At 45.5% G+C, this 23,772-nt stretch overlaps 3 protein-coding genes across 8 annotated transcripts; all 3 read left to right on the top strand.

Annotated features, from left to right (window-relative positions):
- Positions 1-90: 90 nt before the first annotated feature.
- Positions 91-8,952, top strand: chkb (choline kinase beta). Its single transcript, XM_049021509.1, has 11 exons — positions 91-1,027; positions 1,612-1,720; positions 2,008-2,121; positions 2,238-2,371; positions 4,354-4,458; positions 4,884-4,942; positions 5,069-5,156; positions 5,294-5,402; positions 5,985-6,088; positions 6,274-6,355; positions 6,623-8,952. Exons 1-11 carry the CDS (start codon positions 720-722, stop codon positions 6,710-6,712), a joined length of 1,302 nt encoding a protein of 433 aa, XP_048877466.1. The 5' UTR covers positions 91-719; the 3' UTR covers positions 6,713-8,952.
- A 251-nt stretch (positions 8,953-9,203) lies between these two features.
- Positions 9,204-14,454, top strand: LOC125748809 (kelch-like protein 20). Of its 6 annotated transcripts, none has more exons than XM_049025462.1 (5): positions 9,204-9,683; positions 10,018-10,276; positions 11,583-12,305; positions 12,807-13,107; positions 13,867-14,454. In XM_049025462.1, the coding sequence occupies exons 2-5, from the start codon at positions 10,034-10,036 to the stop codon at positions 14,205-14,207; spliced, it is 1,608 nt and encodes a 535-aa protein (XP_048881419.1). In that variant the 5' UTR covers positions 9,204-9,683; positions 10,018-10,033; the 3' UTR covers positions 14,208-14,454. The 6 variants fall into 6 exon arrangements, with proteins under 6 accessions (XP_048881419.1, XP_048881410.1, XP_048881429.1 ...); XM_049025453.1 differs by having other exon boundaries at positions 9,204-9,723; XM_049025472.1 differs by having other exon boundaries at positions 9,205-9,683; positions 10,128-11,451.
- Positions 14,455-14,604: 150 nt separating this feature from the next.
- On the top strand, positions 14,605-23,557 carry cpt1b (carnitine palmitoyltransferase 1B (muscle)). The gene is made up of 19 exons (XM_049025450.1): positions 14,605-15,961; positions 17,306-17,468; positions 17,572-17,711; positions 17,858-18,029; positions 18,115-18,216; positions 18,324-18,461; positions 18,558-18,635; positions 18,875-18,982; positions 19,840-19,924; positions 20,093-20,288; positions 20,378-20,563; positions 20,887-20,992; positions 21,078-21,194; positions 21,675-21,839; positions 22,036-22,170; positions 22,406-22,558; positions 22,639-22,752; positions 22,841-22,933; positions 23,059-23,557. Exons 2-19 carry the CDS (start codon positions 17,328-17,330, stop codon positions 23,140-23,142), a joined length of 2,313 nt encoding a protein of 770 aa, XP_048881407.1. The 5' UTR covers positions 14,605-15,961; positions 17,306-17,327; the 3' UTR covers positions 23,143-23,557.
- Positions 23,558-23,772: the final 215 nt, after the last annotated feature.

The raw sequence follows: 23,772 nt of genomic DNA, 5'->3' as shown, positions 1-23,772 counted from the left end.
TAATTGTACAATGATATATATTGAATTAGAATTAAAAAAAAAATACATCTCCCATGGTCTCGTGTAATGCCGACGCGGAATTATGCCGTCAGTTACCGTCCTTCAACCCTAAACCTAGATGGAAGCGCACTTCTTTACCGGTATTGTCGCGGTGCGTGGATTACGACTGAAATAAAACTAGGGTCAGTTTCCTGGAACTAATGAATAGTGTGCCGTTTCGTGGATTTGAGTAGATAGGTGGCGTATTGTTTGGAATCGGCTTTGTTTTCCGTTTAACGGGGAGTCGAAGGGCGGGTAATACATTCCTAATCCTGTAGGTGTGATCCGCCCGGGGAATGAGCGTTCGCATCTACACACTTATGACCCCTGTTTGCACAGTTCTGTCCCCCAGTCCCCTGCCCGCGCTGTCCGGGATTGTACTCGTGTTTTACGGGAAACGGCATCTCTCTTGCTGATGAGTCAATACTGTGGTCCCGCAGACTGACAACGTAGCTGCCAGATGTGTGTCCACATCTGATATTATAATTACTGGGTATTTAATTTATTAATCCTATCTGGGGCATTAAGGCAAGGAACCGCAGTGCTGTACGAGATGCATTTTTATTGCTGAATAATACAGTCGTTAAGCTGGACGTCGTAGTCGGATTTATTGCTAATCGCGTAAAAAGCCTTAATTTGGCTGTCATTTAGTTATATTGCCGTGAGTCGAGCTCGGAAGAATGCAGTCACGGCAGAGTGTTACGGACGGCGGGGTCCTGCGGCTTCCCGGAGACGGTGCGCTGAAGCCCGCTGACGCCGTCACTAGTGAAACGGGGGACATGCCTGCGCCCGGGAAGGGTCACCTGAAGGCGCCGAGTCTCCGGGCCGGCAACGGGGATGACGACTCTGAGGCCGAATCTTACCGGGACGGGCGAACCGACGAAGTGGACCGTGACACGAAGAGCAGAGCGTACGCCTGGTGCCGGGACTTTCTCTCCGGGTCATGGAAGTCCATTTCAGAGGCGGACTTTCAGATTAGTATTGTCAGGTAATACCGTATGTATATATGTGAGTATGTATGTATGTATGTGAATATAAATTAAAATATATAGATATAGATATATATGTCCCGATATATAAATGAAAGGATTTTCAGTTAGTTCATTATTGATTTTCACTTTATGTAGCATGTTTCCCGAACCATTATCTTTAGGCCTCTCTCATCCTTAAACTGTTTTAAAGTTTAAAAATGCAACTTGTTAAATGTCTGCTAATAAGTGGCATAAACAGAGCAGAGAGCTTATTGACCTTTGTCCCTGCTATGTTTAATCAGGATGATGTGGAATTACCGGTTTTCATTTCACCACCTATTGGGTGACGCACATGTAACTTAGATACAGGTCATAGATTCCGTTTGTCACCTAGACCCAGGTAAACAAAGTCCAACCGAATGGCTGAACATCTTGAAAATGCTTATTAGTGCAATTCAAAAGCGACATTTACGACACTATGCCTGGTGCGTGCATGTTATGCAGAGTGGCTTCTTCTCCTGCAGCCTGAAGATTAAGATTAACTTTATCAATCCCAGGGCTAATTCTGACTGCGATCGATGTCCTTTGTGTTCATTCCCAGCGGTGGCCTCAGTAACCTGCTGTACCTGTGCAGCCTCCCGGACGGCGTGGCCCCCACCAATGGGGAGCCGGAGCAGGTCCTGCTGCGGGTGTACGGCGCCATCCTGCAGGTGCCTCTGCGCTTCACATGGCTGCCATTCGCAGGAAATAATTAGCTGACATTACAAATAAATGCAACACTAAATGAAAGCTGTTTACACAAGGTTTTTAGTTCCGTTTTTCTCTGTTTTTAGTTCTAATGGAAGTGCCTGGATCGATTTCATATGTAAAAATAGGAAAAAGTGGGACATTTTGGTGAAATTAAGCAAAATTTTGAATTCAGGTTTGATAATCGTTTCTTTAGTGACTGCGATTTGGTTGGCAGGACCATGTCATGTGACCTGCATTCATTTCCCAGGGTGTGGACTCTCTCGTGCTTGAGAGCGTCATGTTCGCCATCCTGGCAGAGCGGGCCCTGGGACCCCGACTGTATGGCATATTCCCAGAGGGCCGCCTGGAACAGTACGTCCCGGTCGGTACAAGTTCTTGGGTTTTGTGTTTCCTGTTGTGCCCAGCAGAACCGCCTTTCACTTCAGATGTTGGCTGATACCAGAGGTTTAATTGCCGGTCCCCACACCTCCCACCCAGAGTAAACGCCTGCGGACCGAACAGCTCCGAATTCCAGAACTTTCTGCAGAGATAGCAGTGAAGATGGCTCGGTTCCACAGAATGGTTATGCCCTTCAACAAAGAGCCCAAGTGGCTGTTTGGGACCATAGACAGGTAGGTGGGGAGGAGAGGGAGGGGGGGTCATTCGGCATTGGTTTTTCCAAGCTCCCTCTTTACTAGTGTCTCAAAATGGATGAGAGAGGGATATAGGGCTCTCAGAGGAACAAACAGGCACGCTTAGTTTCACTCAAAAACACTTTAATACAAGTGATACAAGATAACCTCGCATTAAAATCAATATCAATTAAAAACAATGCAAAATAACCTTATACCACCAGAGATATAGAATAGTATAAATCATACGAATATATATATAGGAAAGATACAATAAAATATAGATAATGTGAATTTGTTATCACGAGCGGTGATAATTAATCCCCATGATCAATTAAGTGTAAAAGCAGCTGCTAAGCTATTTACACTCGGACGTGCCCTCATAACCCACCTTCACACACGGACTGGGGAGCCCTTTTCAGTCCTGGCAGGAGACCAACACGTGAGTCCCGAGAAAGTGCCGGGCGATGCACGCTCTATCCCACGGCTGAGCTCCGGTCTGTACTGAGTTTTCCCCGTCCTTTATACTAAATTGGGTGCTGCCTGTGGGCAGGGGGTGAGCTGGCCAGGCTCACTTCTTCCCCCCAGGGCAAGGTGTTATCCAATTCCCCCTTTTGTCCGTGTGATGCTGCTTGAGATAATAAAACACAATAGGCGTCCTTGTCACGCTCGGCTGCGATCGCGCTGTTTAAAAGCGGGCGATCGCTCGGGCAGGCGGGCAAAGAGCAGGCAGACAGGCGTATACGGGCAAAACAAGGGGTTTAATCGGGAACTGGGGATCAGGATACATCTAACCGCAACGAACATCAATGACAGACAAGGCAAACAGGTAAGACCAGGACTTAAATAAGACAGGACCAAGCAAAGTAAATGGACAAAGCTGGAGACGATCAGGGAAGCACACATGGGTAATCAGGGGGCGTGGCACACACGAGGAGCGGACGGAGCGGGCGTCACAGTCCTGGTGCCGGGTGTCTGCGCAACGCCTCCCTGTCCCCCCCTAAAGATAACATAGGGTGCTATATAACGACCCCCCCTGTCTCCCGAAACCAAGATAAGCATTCTGCATGCTGATCTAATGGCTCAGATAAGCATCCTGGTTTCATTTATGAGCCGAAGTTATTTACTGCGAAATAGATTTCATGGTATGGTGATCGGTAGAGGACAACATGTTCGTGCAGTTCACTTGGGGTGAATCATGGATGATTAATCTGAATTCAGGACGATCACTGCCCACCCGATCAGAATCAATCCACTATTACGAATATTACTGTAAAAGGATTAATTCCATACCACGTGGTCGACGTAATCGTCTGTGAATTCATCCTAATACAACTAGTGTATGAACTCTAAAGGCTTGTCACTTGAACTGCGGGCAGTGTGTGGCTCAGTGGGGTATAATGCTATTCTTGTAATCAGAAGGCTGTGGGTTCAAATCCCAAGGTCAACATAGTGATTTCACCATTGGATCTTTGAGCAAGGTCCTTAACCCCTAGGTGCTTCAGGGACTGTCTGACCTTGTGCTCTCAAAAATGCTTGTCATTTTGGATAAGGGAGTCTGATAAATTGTAAATTATAAAGCAAAGTTTTAAAACCTTCCCTTCCAGTCCCAATCCAGCTGAGAGCCCGACTCAATTCACAAGCTACTGTCCAGTCTCTGGCTTCTGATGAGCCACACCTATTTGCAGGCAAATACCAGGAGTAGCCAGGTAGGATAGAAAAATTACTGGACAGTAGCTTTCTAGGGCAGGAGTTGGAGACCCCTGTTGTGAATTGAGTCTGGCTCTCTGCTGGATTGGGACTGCAGATGAAGCCTTAAAAACTTTGCTTCGTTCCATTGGGAGAGAGAGAGAGCAGAGCTAAGCGTTCCGGGTATTTAAAATGTTTTACTCCATGGTGAAATGCTCTCAGTGGAAGCCCAGATTTCAGAGTCCTGGCAGGTCTCACAGCTGAGTATGCCTGCCCTCCTTGCTGTCTGTCAGGTACATGGATCAAATTCTGAAGCTGAATTTTGTCCGCGAGGCCCACGTGAAGAAGTTCAGCAAGCTGAAGAAGTACAACCTGCAGCAGGAGCTGGAGAGTCTCCGGTGAGAGGCGCTCCGGTCCAGTCTGTGTGTGGCTCGGATAAAATATTTATGTAAAGTACTACTGTCCAGAATCCCAAGCCAGTTCCTCCTATCAGATTTCAGGAAATGGAGGCGCAAGTGCATATAAGGTCTTTGCATGAGTTTCCAGGCGGCTTAATCAATCGCAGAGACTATACACTGGTGTCATTTGCATGGAAGCACTACTACAGCAGCCACCCTCCCCTCTAGGTGTCCAGCCTGTGCTTGTGTACTGAGCTTCTCCATAAGGCGTTGTTAATTATACACACACAGTATGTAGTATAGATATATGTGTTTATTTTTGTACTGGTTTCACTTTCGTATGTCCGCAGTTTTGCCAGCTGCATCATTTAGGGTGACAGTGTTGCACGGTGACAGTGGTATTCTGTGTGTGTGTCCCCACCTAGGACGCTACTCATGGACACTCCGTCGCCAGTGGTCTTCTGCCATAATGACGTTCAGGAAGGTAATGTAAAGTCTGCCACTGGAGGGTCACTGGAGTCTCTAAATGGCATGTCTAAGTTTACTGGATTCCCAGTTGATCTTGTGGCTTAAGGTCTGTCTGGCCTCTCTCCCTTTTCTCTCTTCTAAGGTAATATCCTCATGTTAGACAACAGGAAGGCCTCGTCCACAGAGAAGCTGATGCTTATTGACTTTGAGTACAGCAGCTATAATTATAGGTAAGATAGCGTCGTGGGTCGGGGATGGTTTATGTTGTGTTGGTTACCGTGGTAACCACCACCGGGCAGCCAGCCACCTCAGGTGGGCCCTGAGCACTTCAGCGACACCAGTGAATGGGACCCTTCCTCACTTCTAGGGGCTTCGACTTTGGTAACCATTTCTGCGAGTGGGTGTTCGACTACACCTATGACCAGTGGCCGTTCTACAAGGCCAAGCTGGAAAACTACCCCAGCAGAGAGCAGCAGGTGAGTCGTCACACTCGGTGCCGTTTCCCAAAAGCATAGTTGTAACCGTGCAACTGAACGGTGCCGACTATGTACACTTCTGTTTGCGAGACACACTCTGGGTCTGCGGTGCCTGGTCCTGATGCCCACCAGCGTCTGCCAGTCTATTTCCACGTTTTGTAGTTTCTTGGGTTCTCTCTCACTCATCAAAGTATTGATAGTTGGGAAATCTTTGCATGTGTTGCATCATGCATTTGTATCAGTCATATGAGTCATGTGAGTCATTTTTAATGGGTACAAATAACCCAGATTATTTTCTTAATTGGTTGTTGACTTTGAAACAAGTAAGAGATGAATTTAAATATTAAACAGTTAGATTTTACACTGGCTGGAACAAAATGCCAACATGGATTCGCTCCCCAGGATCAGAACTGTTAAACCCTGACTCCTACTGTGATTATCTCCTGCCACCTAGTGGATAAGACCAAGACTTCAGAATAATTTTATGCATCATTATATACAGGAGTTGTTTATATATAGTAGTTACTTAAATTTGCCACGTAATACCTTCTGAAATGTGTGCCAATATTTGTCTGTTTGCAGTTGCATTTTTTTAGAAGTTATTTGTCTGAAAATAGTGAATATTTAAATTCCGCACAAGAAGACCAAGCAAGGATTGAGGAAGCCATGATTTTGGAAACAAATCGGTAGGAACATTTGTAATTATATAAAATACATGATGTTGATGTGTAATATGTTGTATATATCAATGTATGTAATATTATAATATTTGCGTAAATAGTGATGTATTTCAGAATCCTCTTTTGAGTGGCTTTTGAGTTCAGCATTTACATTTTTTGTTGCCTCTTCTTCTCCTTCCTTTGTTGCTTAGTTACGCTTTGGCGTCTCATTTCCTGTGGGGTTTGTGGTCCATCATTCAAGCAAAAATCTCCACTATTGAGTTCGGCTACATGGTAAGCGATGGCGGCAGCTTACAGACTGCATGCCGCATTCTGTTGAGCTCCTATTAATACCGTTATTGGCTCAGATAGTCGTAAAAACATGCAGGTACGTTTCTACCATCACTGCCAGACATCCAGTTGGGGACCTCTGACGACCCTTGGCCGTGTCCAGCTGGCCTTAGGCTAGACTGGATGTTATGACCTGCGTCAGAGAGGACCGGGGTGGCTCTCGGTGACGGTAATGAGTCCCTAACGCTGCCTTTTCTCGTTGCCTTCCAGGACTACGCAATGAGCCGGTTTGACGCCTACTTCAAGCAAAAAAAAAACGTTCTGCTAACCTTCCCTCCCACCCCCGACAATAATGAATAGAACAGGCAGTATGTGTTATACATATTCTGGAAAGTATCCGTAGTCTGTTCTAAAGGTGTGGATTCTGCTTAATAGGTTAGCACTTATCCTCTAAGTGCTTTAGATTTGCATAAAAGCAAAAGTGTCCCCTCTCTTCCCCCGTGCAACGTCCACAAAAACGGTTAAATTGTTTCCCTGTGTCAGAGACGGAGAGAAGAGAAAGTCTCTTTTGGTGGTTCAGAGAGGTTAGTATCTAGTAGCATGAATGCGTTCTTGGTGACCAGCTCCGTCATCCTGTTGTGTTTACAGGCTTCACATCCATCTGTTTACGTTGATTTTTCTGTGAGTGAAGGCTGTATGAGATTGCAGAGGACATACGACCCTTTTTTTAAAGAAGCAAAAGTATGAGGAGTGACAGATGGTTTTTCGTAACTTGTTCACTCCCGCATTTGCTTTAAAAGCCCTAATACTGTCTATAGCACATTAAGCCAAAGACTGATCTTCACCATTGGAGTAGATGGTGTTTCTTTCTTTTCTCCTTTGTATGGACGTCGAAGGGTCACCGCAGTGTCGGTCCTGTAAAAACTGAATCGTTTTCCCTGCTCTGTGTCGGCAGGCCTCGGAACAGCTTGATATCCATCCCGTAGGTGCTGTTCCTCTCGCGGTCGTTCTGCTTTCTTTTATTTATTTCATGCTTCACCGGTAGGTCAGAGGTTCTACAAGTGAAATCGCTGAAGCAGGAAGCTGGTACGGCGTCACATGACACTCTGCAGTCTTTCACAACAAAGGGCTTGTTTTGGTGGTCAGGTTCTGTGCTATAGATGTGAGTCTGGTATAGGTGCTTTGGGATTACGCTAACATTTGGCTATTAGCGAGTGTGCAGCGTACTCTGTGACGAGGGATTTTGGTATCCAATTGGGATAATTGTGAAACGATGACATTTTTTTTCATTACATAAACAAAAAACTGGCTTCTGCTTTGACGTTTGAATGTCAGCCCCTGATCTAATGAATTGGCTTTGAATTTGGGTTATGTTGATAAGCATCTTCCATCCATCCATTTTCCAAACGGCTTATCCTACTGGGTCGCGGGGGGTCCGGAGCCTATCCCGGAAGCAATGGGCACGAGGCAGGGCACGAGGCAGGGAACAACCCAGGATGGGGGCCCAGCCCAACGCAGGGCACACTCACACACCATTCACTCACACATGCCGGCCTATGGGCAATTTAGCAACTCCAATTTGCCTCAGCATGTTTTTGGACTGTGGGGCGAAACCGGAGTGATAAGCATCTTGCTACTGTAAAATCTTACTGATACAGTTCTATGAAAAAAAGAAACGGTTGGAAACGAGGAAAGATGTGTGATTGCCCTCTGTTCTTTTGATCGTGCCGCATGTTCGGTTTCTCCAAGGAAATAAACATATTTATGTTACGTATTCGTGTTAATTTATATTCTTATTCTATGATGAAAAAAGAATGTGCAAAGTCAGAATTTAACTGTACAGCAAAACTGCTTGTTTTCTGTCCGTATGGCAGTAAAACCCTCTATAAACTGCACAGACCGCAAATACAAATGTAGCACCTTTACAGTTAGTCCGTCCATATTAATGTACTCGATGTAAATTCAGCGGTGAACATGCAACATAGACAAGTTATTCAGCGCTAAATATTTCGCTCGTCTGTGGCTTCTGTGTACAACACGGAGCTGAAATAATAGGCGTTTCCTAATTGCTTTAATCTTGCACTGCCGTGGCTGAATGAATCCATCAAGATCCCGTATTCAGTAAATGTAAAGGGTCCAATATGAGGCTCGTGCACGGTGTTAGCTGTCAGCAGCAGGGTGCATCGCTGCGTGAAGCTCGCGCATCACACTATGTAAAGGTAGCGCTGTCCGCGGCCGTGACGTCAGCTTTTTGATGCACTAATTCGGAAGGGCTTTCCTTGAAATGGAAACCAGTGAGTGCGTGCGCGTGTAAATCCCGGGTGATTACTGTGTTTAATTGCGTGTCGAATTCGCTGAAATTCCTAATCGGGGCTGTTTCGATTTTCTGGGGTGAGAGAGATCCGTTTTGTATCCATAGGAATGATACACCAAATAGAAGTGGTATAGGGGCTGAGGAGTTATGCTTCTTGAATGGGTTTGTGTAAATCATGCCTCATGAACTGCCCGTCAGAAACGGCCAAGTCGCATGTCTTGATGTCAATGAAATCTCAGTTGTTTGCCTTGCTTTTGTAAGTTTCAATAAATCTTGTTTTATAATCCTTGGTCTGCCTGTTCAGTTATTACGATAAAACAATTGATGGATCCAGTTTGAGTGTGAATCCTAAAAAATCTGGGAATGAATCCATTGTCTAAGGACAGAATGTAATCATTATTCACTCAAAATAGGGCTCCTCGAATAGATTATAAACGGTCCCTTAATTTATGGTTTTCGTTGCATGTGCCGAATCAGGTGATTTTAAAGGCCAAAATCCGTATGTACCTTTAAATATAAAGTCAGAACCTGTCGTTGTTTGTTGAAGATGAGGATGGTCAAGATTAAGACCCTGAAACGGGAGCACTGACTCTACACCAGCATGCAAGTAACGCAACATACGTTCAAGCGGGGATGAGAAGTAAAACTCTTGCAGTTCATTGATAAAAATAACCTAGATGAAAATAAACTAAAAATAACACAAGGCGGGTGCCCAGATATTTCTTGTAGGGAAAGTGCGTCATGCGCGGGGTGTCGCGTTTCAGGTCATGGGACAGAGAAATGTCTGCTTAGAAAATCAATTCCTTGGTGACGAGTTTCGTACAAACTACTCTTTTATTGATGGGTAATTTATATGTGGAGCTGCTTGCGGTCTGTAAAGGGTGGGTTTTTTGTTAAATAACTGGTCGAAGGCCGCCTGAAACTGCTCCTGTGCTGTGTAAAACAGTAGGTCTGCGGTCCGGTCTTGCATACATGTGATTTCCATACCGGGGGTCCTCTTCGTGGGAGACAGCTTAGGTACCGCCAGCGCCTCACGCTAACTTTACCGCATGGTCACGTATGTAACATCCCCGTCTCACTGCCATAAAATCTTAAAAATGATAGTTGACACAAAAACCGTGATTTATGCGAGTACAAATCAAGCGCAAATTAACATTATTAAATAACGTAGTTAATAACACAGTATGGTGTACTAAAGATTCTAGCTGATTTTTGTAAAGCGCAAAGTGCAAATGATCACCTCTCCAATATTTATTAAATCCATCTTTTACGATTGGTAGATAATAGCTACAATGATACCGTAAAACCCCGATAATAATATCAATAATAATCATAAAACGAAAACCTGCAGACAAACGTCATTAAGTATGAAGATCCAGCCCGTGCTGCAGCTGTTGCCACCCGTAGGCGCCTGGCTGAAGTCCTGTTCGGACTGGGTGCGCTGGGTTTTCACTGTGATAGGGATTTGGAGGAGTTTCCCCTCCGCTCCCGGACTCGGTACCGCCGAGGGGAAAGAACACGAATCATGGCAGACCGATGCTGCTCTGAGGGTCTACGGCTGCTGCGGGGAAACCATGGTGACGGTGTACACCAGCACTTACGCTTTCCACGTAAGGAGGTCCCGATGCGTCTCGTGCTTCTGAGTGCCCAACTACACAGATAACAGGGGCGTTCAAAAATGTATGTACCTCAGCAGGAAAGAAAAGAGTTTTCAAAGAAATTTTGTTTTATTTGTCCCCCGACAACCTCCATACACTTCATCCACTTTTCCTGCAATCACTTTAACCCCTTTGACCTTCAAACCAGGACTTCACAGTTACCTTGCCGTCTTCATCATTCGAAAACCGCTGTCCACGAAGAGATTCCATCAAAACTCTGAACAGGAAATAATCTGAGGGAGCCAGATCGGGACTGTAGGGTGGATAGCCCACATTCTCGGATGGCAGTCTGACTTGACACGTGAACCGGCGCATTGCTGTGAAGAAGCAGCACACCTGCTGTGTCTCCCCAGTTATGGTTGTCTCGTGTGGCATGACCTCCAGAAGCAAAAGTCCTAGAAGACAGTTGCCATGATTTTACCTGCAGATTTTTCTGTCTTGAGCTTTTTTTGGGGTGGGAGATGACTTGTGTTTCTACTGCATTGAATTTGTTTTGGACTCAAGACCTCTGATAGACCCAAGTCTCATGTCCAGTCAACAATGAAAAAAATTCACTTGGTCTTCACAAAGCATCTCCACATTCTCCTGACAGCACTGAAGCCTCGTGGCCTTCTGACATGGTGTCAGCATTCCTGGAACACATCTTGCACTGACCTTTGACAGGCCCAACTTTTCATTAATTATTTTCCAAACTGTACCTACTGAGATGCCCATTACTTCGGCCATTCGGGAAACCTAAATTTGTCTGACTGACAAAATTTAAATCCTTGACTTCTTTTTTTACGTTTTTGCACTATCCAATGTGAGGTTCATCTTCAGTGGACTCTCTACCCCACTTAAACTGCTTGCTCCGAAATTTTACTTTCAGATGATAGGGCAGACTCACCGTAAATTGGATTCATGCATTCATGGATCTTTGGCTTTTTCCCTTCTTTTGTAAGAAATTTTATCATGGAACGTTGCTCCAAATCTAACACTTTCTTGATTTGCACGAGGGCTTTCCTGGTATCCCATCTCTTGGAATGTTACACTGGTACTGAGTCACAACTGTGCATGAGTAACCTTGAGACATGTCACAACCTGCCCAGACTTGTTTCAACACTCTTGCTACTTTCCTTCACACTCAGGTAGATAAATTATTGAACACCCCTCATACAAGCTATTTATTTTATTTAATTTATAACCTTTGTAAAAATAATTCCAATTGGAAGGTGAACCATAATTCTAATAATATTCCTCTTCATTTTGTGTTCATCAGGTTGACCTGGAGAAGCTGTCGGACTCCAGTGAATATTTCCGAGGTCTCTCTCAGTCCAGCATGAGGGAGACCATGGAGCGGCTCGTTCACCTGGACCATGTACCCGCCATGGTGTTCTACAACTTTCTGGAGTTCACCTTTCGGCAGCGTTTCCAGGTCGCACAGGAAGACCTCGGCGCACACATCCAGGTTGGCTCTTACCTTCAGGCGAGGCCTTTCATTTCAAGGTGCCTTTCCGCTCTCACCGACTGCTTGAGCCCGGAGAACTGCCGGTCCTACCTGGACCTTGCGCAGGAGATCTGCTGCACTGAGATGCGGGACACGGTGTACCAGTACCTGAGCAGGAGACTTCTGGAACTGCCTCATTTGACCAGGAGCCTGGGAGCTGGGGTGGAGGCCGACCTCATTCGGCTGAGGTCCAAAGGGTCCCGCCAGCTCTGTGCCCTCAGGAAGGAAAACCTGCTCTCTGGAAGTGCGGAGGAAGATGCTTTGCGCCGACTCTACAGTCTGGTGGGCTCCGACGAGGATGGGGATTGGCGAGAAGTGACAGCGCTCCCCTTCACAGCCGACAAATGGAGCTTCACTGTGGCTGTTTTGTACAATTACCTCTACCTCATCGGCGGTTACAGGCACAGGGCAAAGAAAGGCTACCAGTTCAAGATGGCTTCTTTCCGCTACAATCCCTTCACACATACCTGGGTCCCTACAGCTCCTCTTATTAAGGTAAAATGCTTTTAAAAATTGGAATTGTAAGGTCTTTGTGGGAGAAAGCAAGGTTTAAAACCTATGTTGTGCAAAATAGTGAGGTTTAACTACTACCTGTTGATTATTCCTTTGGCAGGTTCTTGGTTAAATCAGGAATTACATTACATTAAACTTATTTTTCAGACACTTTTGTCCAAAGCGACAAATAGAGATGCAAATGGTACATTATAAACAAGGTGTCAACTAGGTGTAAGGGCAGCTAGGCTGAGCTTCCAGTGAGTGCCCAGGTACTACCAGGAGCTACGCAACATCTTCCAAACTAAGCAAGAACCTAATAAGACGACTGCTCAAATCAGCAGGAAGTGCAACAATTAGAACATTGTGGGAATTTGGAGTGAGATCAGGCTAGCAGAGGTGTTCCTGGAACAGATGGCTCTTGAGAGATTTCTTCAAGGTGGAGAGGGAGTCTGATGACCTCCCACAGTTGGGTTTGATAGCCCTTTGCGTGCATCTCCACAGCACAGGCGGCACTTTAGCTCTGCTGTGTGCGACGGCTCCATCTTTGCTGTGGGCGGATGGTACCTGGACTCACTGGTAGCGCCCGACTCCAGCACGTCTCTCTACACCGCCGTTGAGCGCTATGACCCCTGGGCGGACTCCTGGGCGTTCGTGGCCTCCCTACCCCTCAACGACTTCAGCTTCACCATGTCGCTCTCCCATGACGTCCCCCTGACTGCTGCCCTTGGCCGCTACGTCTACGTGGTGGGGACTATCCAGAGGACGGGGGAGATGCTCGTCCTGCAGTACGACACGAGACGAGGTGAAGTTCATCCGTGTCCCTCTGCTAAAAGCCCGTGTTTGTTTTGGTGTGTCCAAATTCCATTCACATCCACCTGACCTTGTGACTAATTCGGTCAAGGTCACAGTAATGTGTATTCTGGTCCTGGAACAAGTAGGGCAGAGGTCACCAACAGTGGCTGAACTGCAAGCCTTTGAACTAGAGAAAACTCTCAGGACAATGAAAAGATACACACTGCAGACTCAAAACCTACGGTGAAGGGGTTAAAGGAAACAGAATCACTGATCTCTTTGGTTTCACGCTAGCTTGATCCTCACACAGTGCACACCAAAACTCTTGGGACGCTTATTTCAGTAAAAATATCGCAAATTAATTGGTTTCTTAACAATCATTATTTTATTTATAAAATATATATCACACTAGAAACGACCAGTAGTTTTAAGTAATACATTCCATTCAAGTAGTAAGAAACTGAAACCCAAATTATAGTTCTAAAAGAGTTATTCCTGGTTAAAAAGTTCATTGACAAGCAGTGTATTTGGGTGCATTTTAATTAGTAACCTTTAGAGTAACATAAAATTCCAAACTAGATTATTACAGAATTAAGCAAGTGTCCCAAGACTTTCCATTAGCAGTGTAACGCTACAATAACAGAGGAGGGAATGAGATGTCGGACTTTTTAATCTGCAAACTGGGTGGAAGGTGACTGTCTACCAGCTCCGCTCAGTGTGGGTTAGGAAGGACACCATTGTTTCTTAGGGATCGGTGTTGCTTTTTCAGATTCCTGGGCAGAGCTGCTTCCAACATTGACAAGAGCCGACGTCAACATTCCCAGCCTGTACTTCTTGGGCACCACGGACAGGCTGCACGTGATTGGAGGGAATAACTCTGAGAATGTGGTGACGTCCTTCTGTGTGGAATCTCAGCGCTGGGGTGCCGCTCGCTCACTGGAGAAGGTGGCGCTGGTGGGCCAAGGCTCGGTCCTGGGCAGTGACGCGTACATCCCGGCCGTGGAGCGGAACTCCATCATGCGGCTGAACCTCCGCTCGCTCTCGGCACACAGCCTCCCCCCTCTTCCTGTGTCCACCAGTTATGAGGCTCTCTTTCACCTGTACTTCTAGAAGGTTCCATTTTCCCCCAAGGAGGTGGGCCCTGCAGGAGATTTCCTGAGGAACCGAGCGACTTGGGGGGGAGAATATTACATAAGATGGTACTCACTCAGTAATGGTAGGTATCAAAATGTTTTGTGGTTTCACAGTCAGTCACAGCAATGAAGTACAGACTGTCTTTGACTTTCATCTACTTAAGCATACAAAGTTTTTTTTTTTATTAAATAAATGTACAGCCGTGGAAAAAATTGAGACAACAGCACAATGTTTTGTTTCACTCTTCTCAGTTTGTCAGGGTTGCCAACTCACACATCTGGCATGACACTCACACTTTCAGACTCTCACGCAAGAAATCTTATGGCAAATCTATATAATTCCATTACAAACCTAGAATTAAGTACATCAAATGTGTTGGGGTAGTTTGCAAACCCTACAAACTATTTACATTAAGGTAAAAAATCTCTTACAAACATGTAAATGCGTGTGCAGTCTTGTCTTGACCAAACTGGGAATCCTGATTTATTGATGTGTGTCTGTGTATTATGTATATTTTTTGATTCTTCCCTGTTTGTCATCAATGAAGCGCTTCTTCCTTGCTTTATGAGACTTCAATCTCGCGCCTAGGAGCCTGATATAAACTGTCCTAGCAGTGCACTTCACACCTGCGCTCAATGTTTCCCATTCGTTTTGAAGGTTACTTGATTCATCCTCGGATTCATGAGAAACTGTCAGATAATTTAACAGTCACCTCTGGCAATAGAAAAGCCGCTTCTGCCCCCAGGTTTCTGGTCGTTCCCAGTGTCTCCTGCTTTACTTTATTCTTTGCGTACTGCTGTCTTAGAAATGTTGAACCAGGAAGCAAACTGCTGCTCGGCCTAGGCTTCTGCCAGCAGAACCAGGATTAAACCGGGATTTAAAATGCAGATTTGTTTAAAAATATAAAGTGATCTTTTAACTTTTCCCACGGCTGTATGTGAAAATACATTTTGGGCGGCTGTACGCCCAGTAGTGCTATGCTACCTATTATATGCTGTGTACCGTATTGTATAGCAGTGTGACCACCCCAGCCTCACACACATCTCACAGTCTCACACCTAAAAGTCAGTGCAATTATCCTGTTCCAACATTCAACTATTTCGCCATGACCTTTTTTGACAGAACCTAGCTGTAAGTAGGGAACGGTCCGTATATGTGTTCTAAAAGAAAACTGGACGACAGGTCTTAAAATCCTCACCTTTATTCAGTCATACTCGGTAAAATGTGGTGGAATTGATTTTTTTTTCTTGTACTAAGCAAATACGAATTTTGTTTTGCTTCATAATCTGAAGAAGAATGTTGCAAAGGGCAGTAACGACATTACACAGCAGCCTCGACAAGCATGCCAATAAACAGATTCTTTAAAAACACACAGGCTTAGGTTTAACACAGAGGTGTTACTCCACAGCACTCACTAAGTGTAAAGTACACAATGGTGTAGCTGTGTTATTATTAGGGGGGGTCTGTGTATTGCGAGGCTGGTGAAAGAAGAGCCTGCCTGCCTGGTGAGTACAGTTCAGCTGTGGATGGTGTCATGTTACACAGGAAGGGAGGGATTGACTGAGAGGAGAGGAGAGGAGAGGAGAGGGAAAGGAGTTCACAGGCTTTGATTCACGTTAGTACCTGAGGGAAACCGTTTCAAGGACACAGCTCTACAGACCCTACAAACAGCAGTGTGGATCATCTGTCAGAATCTCCACAATCGGACATCTCCGTACACATCAAATAAGGTACAGCATCATCATAAATTATATGGCATTTTTGGAGCATTTTTGTTTGGAAATTTATATAAAAGTGTAAATTCGTGTACCTGTTTTTTTTCCTATTGTTGTCCTCTTCGTTATGTTCACCTGACTATTCCTATATCTTGGAAACGTTTCTACATAATTTCCTACCCTACCAGCAAATTTATAGGTTTCCCTGAATCGATATTTGAGACAGGTAAAATATTGTTAATGCTATTAATGTTGGGAACGTTTTCAGGTTACATCAATACAAACCAGATATCTTGATACGATTTAAAGGCACTAAAAATGAATAATTTTTTAGATTAAATTACGTTCATTTATATTTAACGAAATATGGCGATAATTAGCATGGTCGCGAAAATACAAATCCTACATTGTCTTTGATTAAACTTTGAAGTATTTCTTCATAAATACAACTAGGATGGTGATGAGGTTGCTCACGTAATGTGTTACGGAGGCGCTGTTTGTATTTATAACATGTTCAGTCCGTCAGCGACGCACACCCCCCTGCCCACCTCCTCACCGCTAAATCTGCCCCTTTAACTTTGTCCCACTTGGTAGGTCGCCAGTCACATGCAATGGAAAATGTCATTTAATCCTACCCGGTGGCTACGCCATATCAGAAACGTGTGACCCCGCAGGGTAGCGCAGCAGATTATTTCCCATAGTAAATCATTAAATCCTGCGCGAACTCAAAGCAATATGTCTGAACTTCAAAAAGAAAACGTCATGCCAATCTCTTACTGTTAATGGGTTTTTCTGACGATTTAATTAATATTTAAACTAATTCTTTTCATGCGTCTGTTATTATCGTACTGTTCTAGGATATTCATTTGCCGTTTAATACAAACTAAGGCTGTTTGCTAGGAAAAATGTACGGATTTCCTGTTTATTAGGACTTAAAGTATTAATAAATCAGGTATTTTTTTTCAGAAATACCTGACGTAGAACTTCTATATTCTTTCTCGACTCTTATTCTGGTGTGTGTTTAAAAAAAAAAAAAAAAAAAAAATCTACACTACTCAATGGAGTTCTCAGAGATAGTATTCATAGCTTGGGTCCTTATTGAGCTAGCATTGGAAATTCATTGCAGAGTCTCAAAGCACTTATGTAAGTCGCTCTGGCTAAGGGCGTCTGCCAAATCCTGTAAATGTAAATGTAAATGTAAATAAATAAACACCCCTAGAAATCGCATTATGTTTCGCATATTTTGTCGTGTTCGTGCAGAATAATACGTAATAATTATTAACCGTCGCCTTTTTGACGGGTTATTCATTTTGAGTATATTTTGAGTTGTCGAGATCTAATTGCTGATTGACCCCTCAGAGCCGGTTAATTAGCCCCAGTGATGGCGGAAGCTCATCAGGCGGTGGGCTTTCAGTTCACCGTCACCCCCGAGGGAATCGACCTCCACCTGAGCAGGGAGGTGCTGAAACACATCTACCTGTCAGGCGTGACGTCATGGAGGAAGCGTGCAATAAGGTTCAAGGTAGGCTGCCCAAGCCATTCAGTTATTGTCACGATGTCTTCTGCAATGGCTGTATCTGTGCCCCCCGTGATCGGCAAGCAGCCACTTCCGCTGTCTTGTGCAGAACGGAATCTTGGCTGGGGTGTACCCAGCCAGCCCCTCCAGCTGGCTAATTGTCGTCATAGCCATAATGAGCACCTTGTACGCCAGAGTGGACCCCTCGATGGGGATGATCGAAAGCATCAAGAAAACCTTGCCAGTAAGGTTAGTGGGTTGCTTTGAAAACCGCATCACCAACACACCAGTATAGTTCTCAAGGAGTAGTTCTGGGTATAAGTGAAGCTAGGATGCTTCTAGTCAATGTCCGGGCAAGTATAAGCTTACACTGTTTTCCCTTTTTGCTATTTCAGTGACTATTTGACAGTCCAGACACAGACCATAGTGAGTGCCATACTGTTCGCTACGGGACTGTGGTTCTCTATTATTCTGGTGCTGCGCTACACACTCAAAGTGCTTCTTTCCTACCACGGCTGGATCTTCGAGTCGCACGGCAAAAAGAGTTTCTCCACCCAGTTGTGGCTGGTAGGTGAACCGCTCCTGTACCGGGTTAGCTTGATGTCAGGACTGAGCTTCCAAGCAGATTAAAAAACTGATTTCTCTTCGACAGCGTCTAGTGAAGATATTTTCCGGCCGCAGGCCCCTGCTGTACAGCTTCCAGGCTTCGCTCCCCAGGTTGCCGGTTCCCAGTGTGGATGACACCATCAGAAGGGTGAATGAGCTCCTGCTAAAGAGGATTCTGACTGAAAGTATCCTCAAATACAACTGTACTTTTACTTCACTTTTGCTTCAATTGCACTTTTTAAATCTTTATTTTAGTATCTTGAGTCAGTGCGCCCTCTGCTGGACGATGAACAGTACAAGCAAATGGAGATCGTCGCAAATGAATTCAAGAAGGACCCGGCCCCTAAATTACAAAAATACCTCGTTCTCAAATCATGGTGGTCAACAAATTACGTAAGCATAATGCAAAACCTGTACGATCACACTGTACCAACCTTTCCACACCTGCTCATGAATACTTTGGATTTTGATGATTTCATTGATTTCCAGGTCAGTGACTGGTGGGAGGAATACATTTATCTCAGAAGCAGAGGTCCCATTATGGTCAACAGTAACTTCTACACCATGGTAGGTTGTAAGACTAGAAGTCCAGAACACCAATCGTTTTAATTAGTCTTCTACTAGTAGTTGAACTTTATTTCCATGTATAATCGGCACATGTACTTGTTTACCACTTGAATCACAGTTTTTGTGAGTGAGGTTTCAGAACTGATGCTGGCATGTAATTTTGATGATGGCTCAGGGACTGGTATGCACTGGAAATGTGCATTTGAGACCATCCTACCCCCGTTCTGATTCCCCTGCAGGACCTGCTGTACGTCACCCCCACTCACCGGCAGGCCGCCAGGGCGGGCAATGTCGTCCACGCCATGCTGCAGTACCGCCGCAAACTGGAGCGCGGGGAGCACACCCCGGTGAGGCTCTGTGTGTTCCGTCATTTTCTTTCGCCACTGGAATGAGCTGTCATTAGGCTCCAGTACTGCAGTTCATCCACCCATCCATCCATTATCTGAAACCGCTTGTCCTTTTTAGGGTCGCGGGGGGGAAGTTACAGGCACAAGGCAGGGAACAACCCAGGCCGCGGCACCAGCCCCTTACAGGGCACAGTCACACACCAGTCCCTGATACATGCACACATATACTCTGTCTCAAGAGAACTGGAACTGGAATGAATCGATCCCAGAGGGAATTTGTAATGCATGCATCCAAGAGCATGCGGAGCACAGACAAAGATGCATTCAGTGCATAAGGTGTAAGATGTATTCCAAGTCAGACTGAAGTCACTGTAAAATGACGGTCGGTTTTGACGAGACATTGTGAGCCCATTTAATCTTTTTGTTAAAGCTCGATCAAGGCTCAAAAAGGGCTTCGACCTATGTACAGCTGGACGTCTCCCTAAGCATCAGTACCCACAGCAGTCAGTGCCATCCACCTGACCCTCGTGAAGATCTAGCCTGAAATGGATATCAGTCCATTTTGGTACCTGGGCATCCAATACGACTGACAACGCGGTATAAATACGGTATAAATTTAACACACTGAACTGTGAGCCGTGTCACATGTCGAATACGGATTGAGGGCTGATATCTTTTGGTATTTCTGTTGGACTGTGGTGCAAGTACTGGGAACCCCTTAGATCATAAATAATGAAACTAATAGGGCAGGCTGACCTTAGACAGGCGAAGTGCTGCAGATGGATCAGGACACAGTTTGGACATGTTGGACCCTCAGTAACGTTGGACCATCCCATGTCCTCTCCTGTCTCTTCCAGCTGAGGGCTCTGGGGATTGTCCCCATGTGCTCCTTCCAGATGGAGAGGATGTTCAACACCACCAGGATCCCTGGTGTCGAGACAGGTATCTTCCTGCTTTTGGTATACATGTCCTTCTCTTCTAGATGTTAGTGATGCATTAAGGGAAAATCCTAGCATCCTCTTAAAGTCCGGTTAGATGTGCTTTAGGAATACAGTGTGATGTAGCTCAATGAGGGTGATTCTTCGGCTTGTCCACCTTCTGCTCTGGCAGACTTCATCCAGCACTTGAAGGACAGGAAGCATCTAGTCGTCTACCACCACGGCCGCCTCTTCAAGCTTTGGCTGTACTATGGTGGCAGGCACCTGACTCCCAGCGAGCTGGAGGTGCAGTTCCAGAGGATCATCAACGATCCCGCTGAGCCCCAGCCTGGGGAGAAGATGCTGGCCGCGCTCACGGCAGGAGAAAGGCGAGCGAGTTGCTATCCTGTCACCTATTCGGGTGCCGCCGTCCTGCCATTCCTGATCGCGGTCCAACCTCCCGTTCTGTTCCCCGCAGGGTCACATGGGCCCGAGCCCGACTGAAGTACTTCAGCCAAGGCACAAACAAAGCATCCCTGGATGCCATCGAGACCGCGGCCTTCTTCCTGACGCTGGACGACGAGTCACATGGCTACGACCCTGAGAACATCAAGTCCCTGGATGTGTATGCCAAGTCTCTGCTTCATGGGAAATGCTATGACCGGTATGGGACAATAGGGGCATGCAGGAAAACTGCCATCAAATCCTGGAACAGAATATTGCAATGCTTCTTCGATCAGGGGAGATTCTAGAATTTTTAAGGTGGGGACATTAGAGCGACTGTAATTCTCACAAAGGGACCAGCCAATAATGGTGTGTTTTGAATTGGTCAGTGACATAATGGTAATTCCAGGGGCCAATCAGCTTTCAGCTGGGGCCAGTGGTCCTATGGCCACAACCCTATATGTGCCCCTGTCTGTTAGACTCACAAGTGACCCACTGACCTTTTTTTATTTGCTAATTATTGTTCGCAAACATGTCTCTTAGGTGGTTTGACAAATCCTTCTCTCTGGTCATCTACAAGAATGGCAAAATGGGGCTGAACGCGGAGCACTCCTGGGCGGACTCGCCCATCGTGGGTCACATGTGGGAGGTAATTTGGCCCGGAGAGGAGGTGGCATGTCAGCGAGGGCACGGGTCCCATCCGCAGTCTTCGGTAACGAGTCTTTGCGTTTCAGTACGTCCTGGCCACTGACTGCTTCCAGCTTGGGTACACGGAGGAGGGGCACTGCAAAGGCGACCTAAATAAAAACTTGCCACCTCCCACAAAGCTCCAATGGGACATTCCGGCTGAGGTGTGTACCAGTGACCTTGCATGACCGTCACGCTGGGATTCAGCTTAGACTTGATTCCCCTCTGATGTACATATAGCTTGTCTTGCATTCCACAGATGGGTGTTTTCTGAGATGATTTGGGACAGAGACTTTGCTCAGCTTCACCACAACGGGGTCCTTCACCAAAATACTTAGCTCCTTAAGCGAGGATTTTTAAGACATTAAGGTTTTCTTACCTTGATGTAGACAACTGCTTTCAGGGAAAATATTTTTGATCTGGAAAGAATGACCAGGGTTACCGCATCATCATCATCATTAGTATGCATGTACGAATGTTCAAAAATATTTATAAACCTTGCAATTTGCCAATTACATACATCTCAATAATAACTGATTATTGATTGACCAAGGGTCCAACAGCTTCTATGCTCCTGGGATCTGAATTTCTCATGAGTTCCGTCTTTCCCTTTCCTCCTTCCTCTCCCCCTCCCTCACACCCAGTGCCAAACTGTCATTGGCAAGTCCTACGCTCTGGCCAAGGAGATCGCAGATGATGTCGACTTCCATGGCTGCCTGTTCGCTGACTTTGGGAAAGGCCTGATTAAGAGGTGCCGGACGAGCCCAGATGCCTTCATCCAGCTCGCTCTGCAGCTCGCACATTTCCGGGTTTGTCCCATTTTCCTCACGTGATGCGAAGGTGGTCATGGATCCCGGTCGCATTTTCAGATGAATTTCTCGGTCCAGCTCAGCGATTAGCTCGTCGACTTATGGAAACGAATCAATCAAAAATGGAAAATATTTCAAAGTTACTACTTTTCCATGTGAAGCACATGCTCACAGGTGTTTTGATCTGACTCGGTAGGACAAGGGAGAGTTCTGTTTGACCTATGAATCCTCAATGACCCGGATGTTCAAGGAGGGCCGGACAGAGACGGTGCGTTCCTGCACTTGGGAGTCCACAGCGTTCGTCCGCGCCATGGAGGACAAAGAGAAAACTGTAAATTGACCATCTGCTTGTTATGTGCATGTTTCTCAGTGAAGTAAAACCCATAAATTTTACAGTAATCATAGTGTGAGGATATTTCTGTTCTGAAATCTTCAGCCCACCATCTTAAATTTAGAAAAATAAGTTCATTATGAAATTTGAACAAACCCGTACAGTCAGTCTGAAACTCCTCCCTCTCTGCTTATAAGTTGCTTCAGTCCCCTAATTTGTGGTTATTTATGGACAGAACGAGATGAGGTTAGAGCTCTTCAGGAAGGCTGCGGAGAAGCACCAGAACATGTACCGGTTAGCCATGACTGGCTCGGGCATCGACCGCCACCTCTTCTGCCTTTACATTGTGTCCAAATACCTGGGAATCAACTCGCCATTCCTCAAACAGGTCAGACGGCCGCTGATTGGCACAGAGATGACGTGTGACTCTGCCTTTTTGGAGTGTTTGTAACCTGGCTCCTCCCACAGGTTCTCTCTGAGCCGTGGAGACTGTCCACCAGTCAGACGCCCCAGCAGCAGCTGAACCTTATCGACATCCAGAAATTCCCCAAATATGTTGGTGCTGGAGGGGGGTTTGGGCCGGTGGGTTCCTGTAGTGCTCTTTAACGGGACTGGCTGGAATGTTTCATGTCGGAATTGTTGGTATTCATGGGACATTCTTTGTGCTAAGGTGGCTGACGATGGGTATGGCGTCTCGTATATCATCATTGGCGAGGATCTCATCACGTTCCACATCTCCAGCAAGTTCTCCAGTCCAGAGACGGTGAGGCATTTGTCGTCTCAGGAATCTCCCCGAAACATCGTATCCCGCCGCTAGATGCTCCTGTGGTTTATACAGTGGATCAGATCCTACCGTGTGAGATAACTGTCCGCTTTGTCTCTGTCCAGGACTCTTACCGGTTTGGCCAGAACATCCGAAAGGCTATGATGGACATCCAGGCTCTGTTTGATATTAAGACCAAGAAGCTGTGAGACTGAGAAGATACTTACACACCTATGTACCATATGTCAGACGGCATGCATCTTCACCTAAACCATTAGCAAATGACTGCAGGCTTCCAGGAATAATTACCACTGTTACACACTGTATATCTGAAAAATTATTTTTCCTTTGTCTTGTGGTATAAAAACAGCGATCAGTTTTGTTTTATGAAGTACGTGGCACGGGTCTACAAGTGGAACAAAAGTCGATGCATAAGAATATTCTACATACTGTATTCGAGTGACCAAACTGCCGATGGAAACTAACTGGTCAAATACACCCTATATACATATATACATGGTATAAATATGGTATTTTGTGAGCATATTGTGTAAATATTTTTAATCACCTGCTGAAACAGATCAAATTTATTTTAAATGTGTATATAAAATTCTTGGATTTAAATTATGTGTGAAATGTTTTTTTTACCATCAGCTTCCAATAAACTAAATGCAACAACATTACCATGTATAACGAGTCTAGAAAGAGGCCTTTAAAGCAAGAGGTTGTTCTCAGTGTGACAGCAGAACCGACAGACAGAGCTTCAGTTTATGTTATACACATTAGCTGTGCTGATTACCACTCAAATCATGCATTTCTATGGGCCCCCATAACTCTAA

The sequence above is a fragment of the Brienomyrus brachyistius genome, chromosome 1, assembly GCF_023856365.1.
Source record: "Brienomyrus brachyistius isolate T26 chromosome 1, BBRACH_0.4, whole genome shotgun sequence".
In the NCBI taxonomy this organism is placed as follows: domain Eukaryota; kingdom Metazoa; phylum Chordata; class Actinopteri; order Osteoglossiformes; family Mormyridae; genus Brienomyrus; species Brienomyrus brachyistius.
This window is presented reverse-complemented; position numbering and strand designations above follow the sequence as displayed.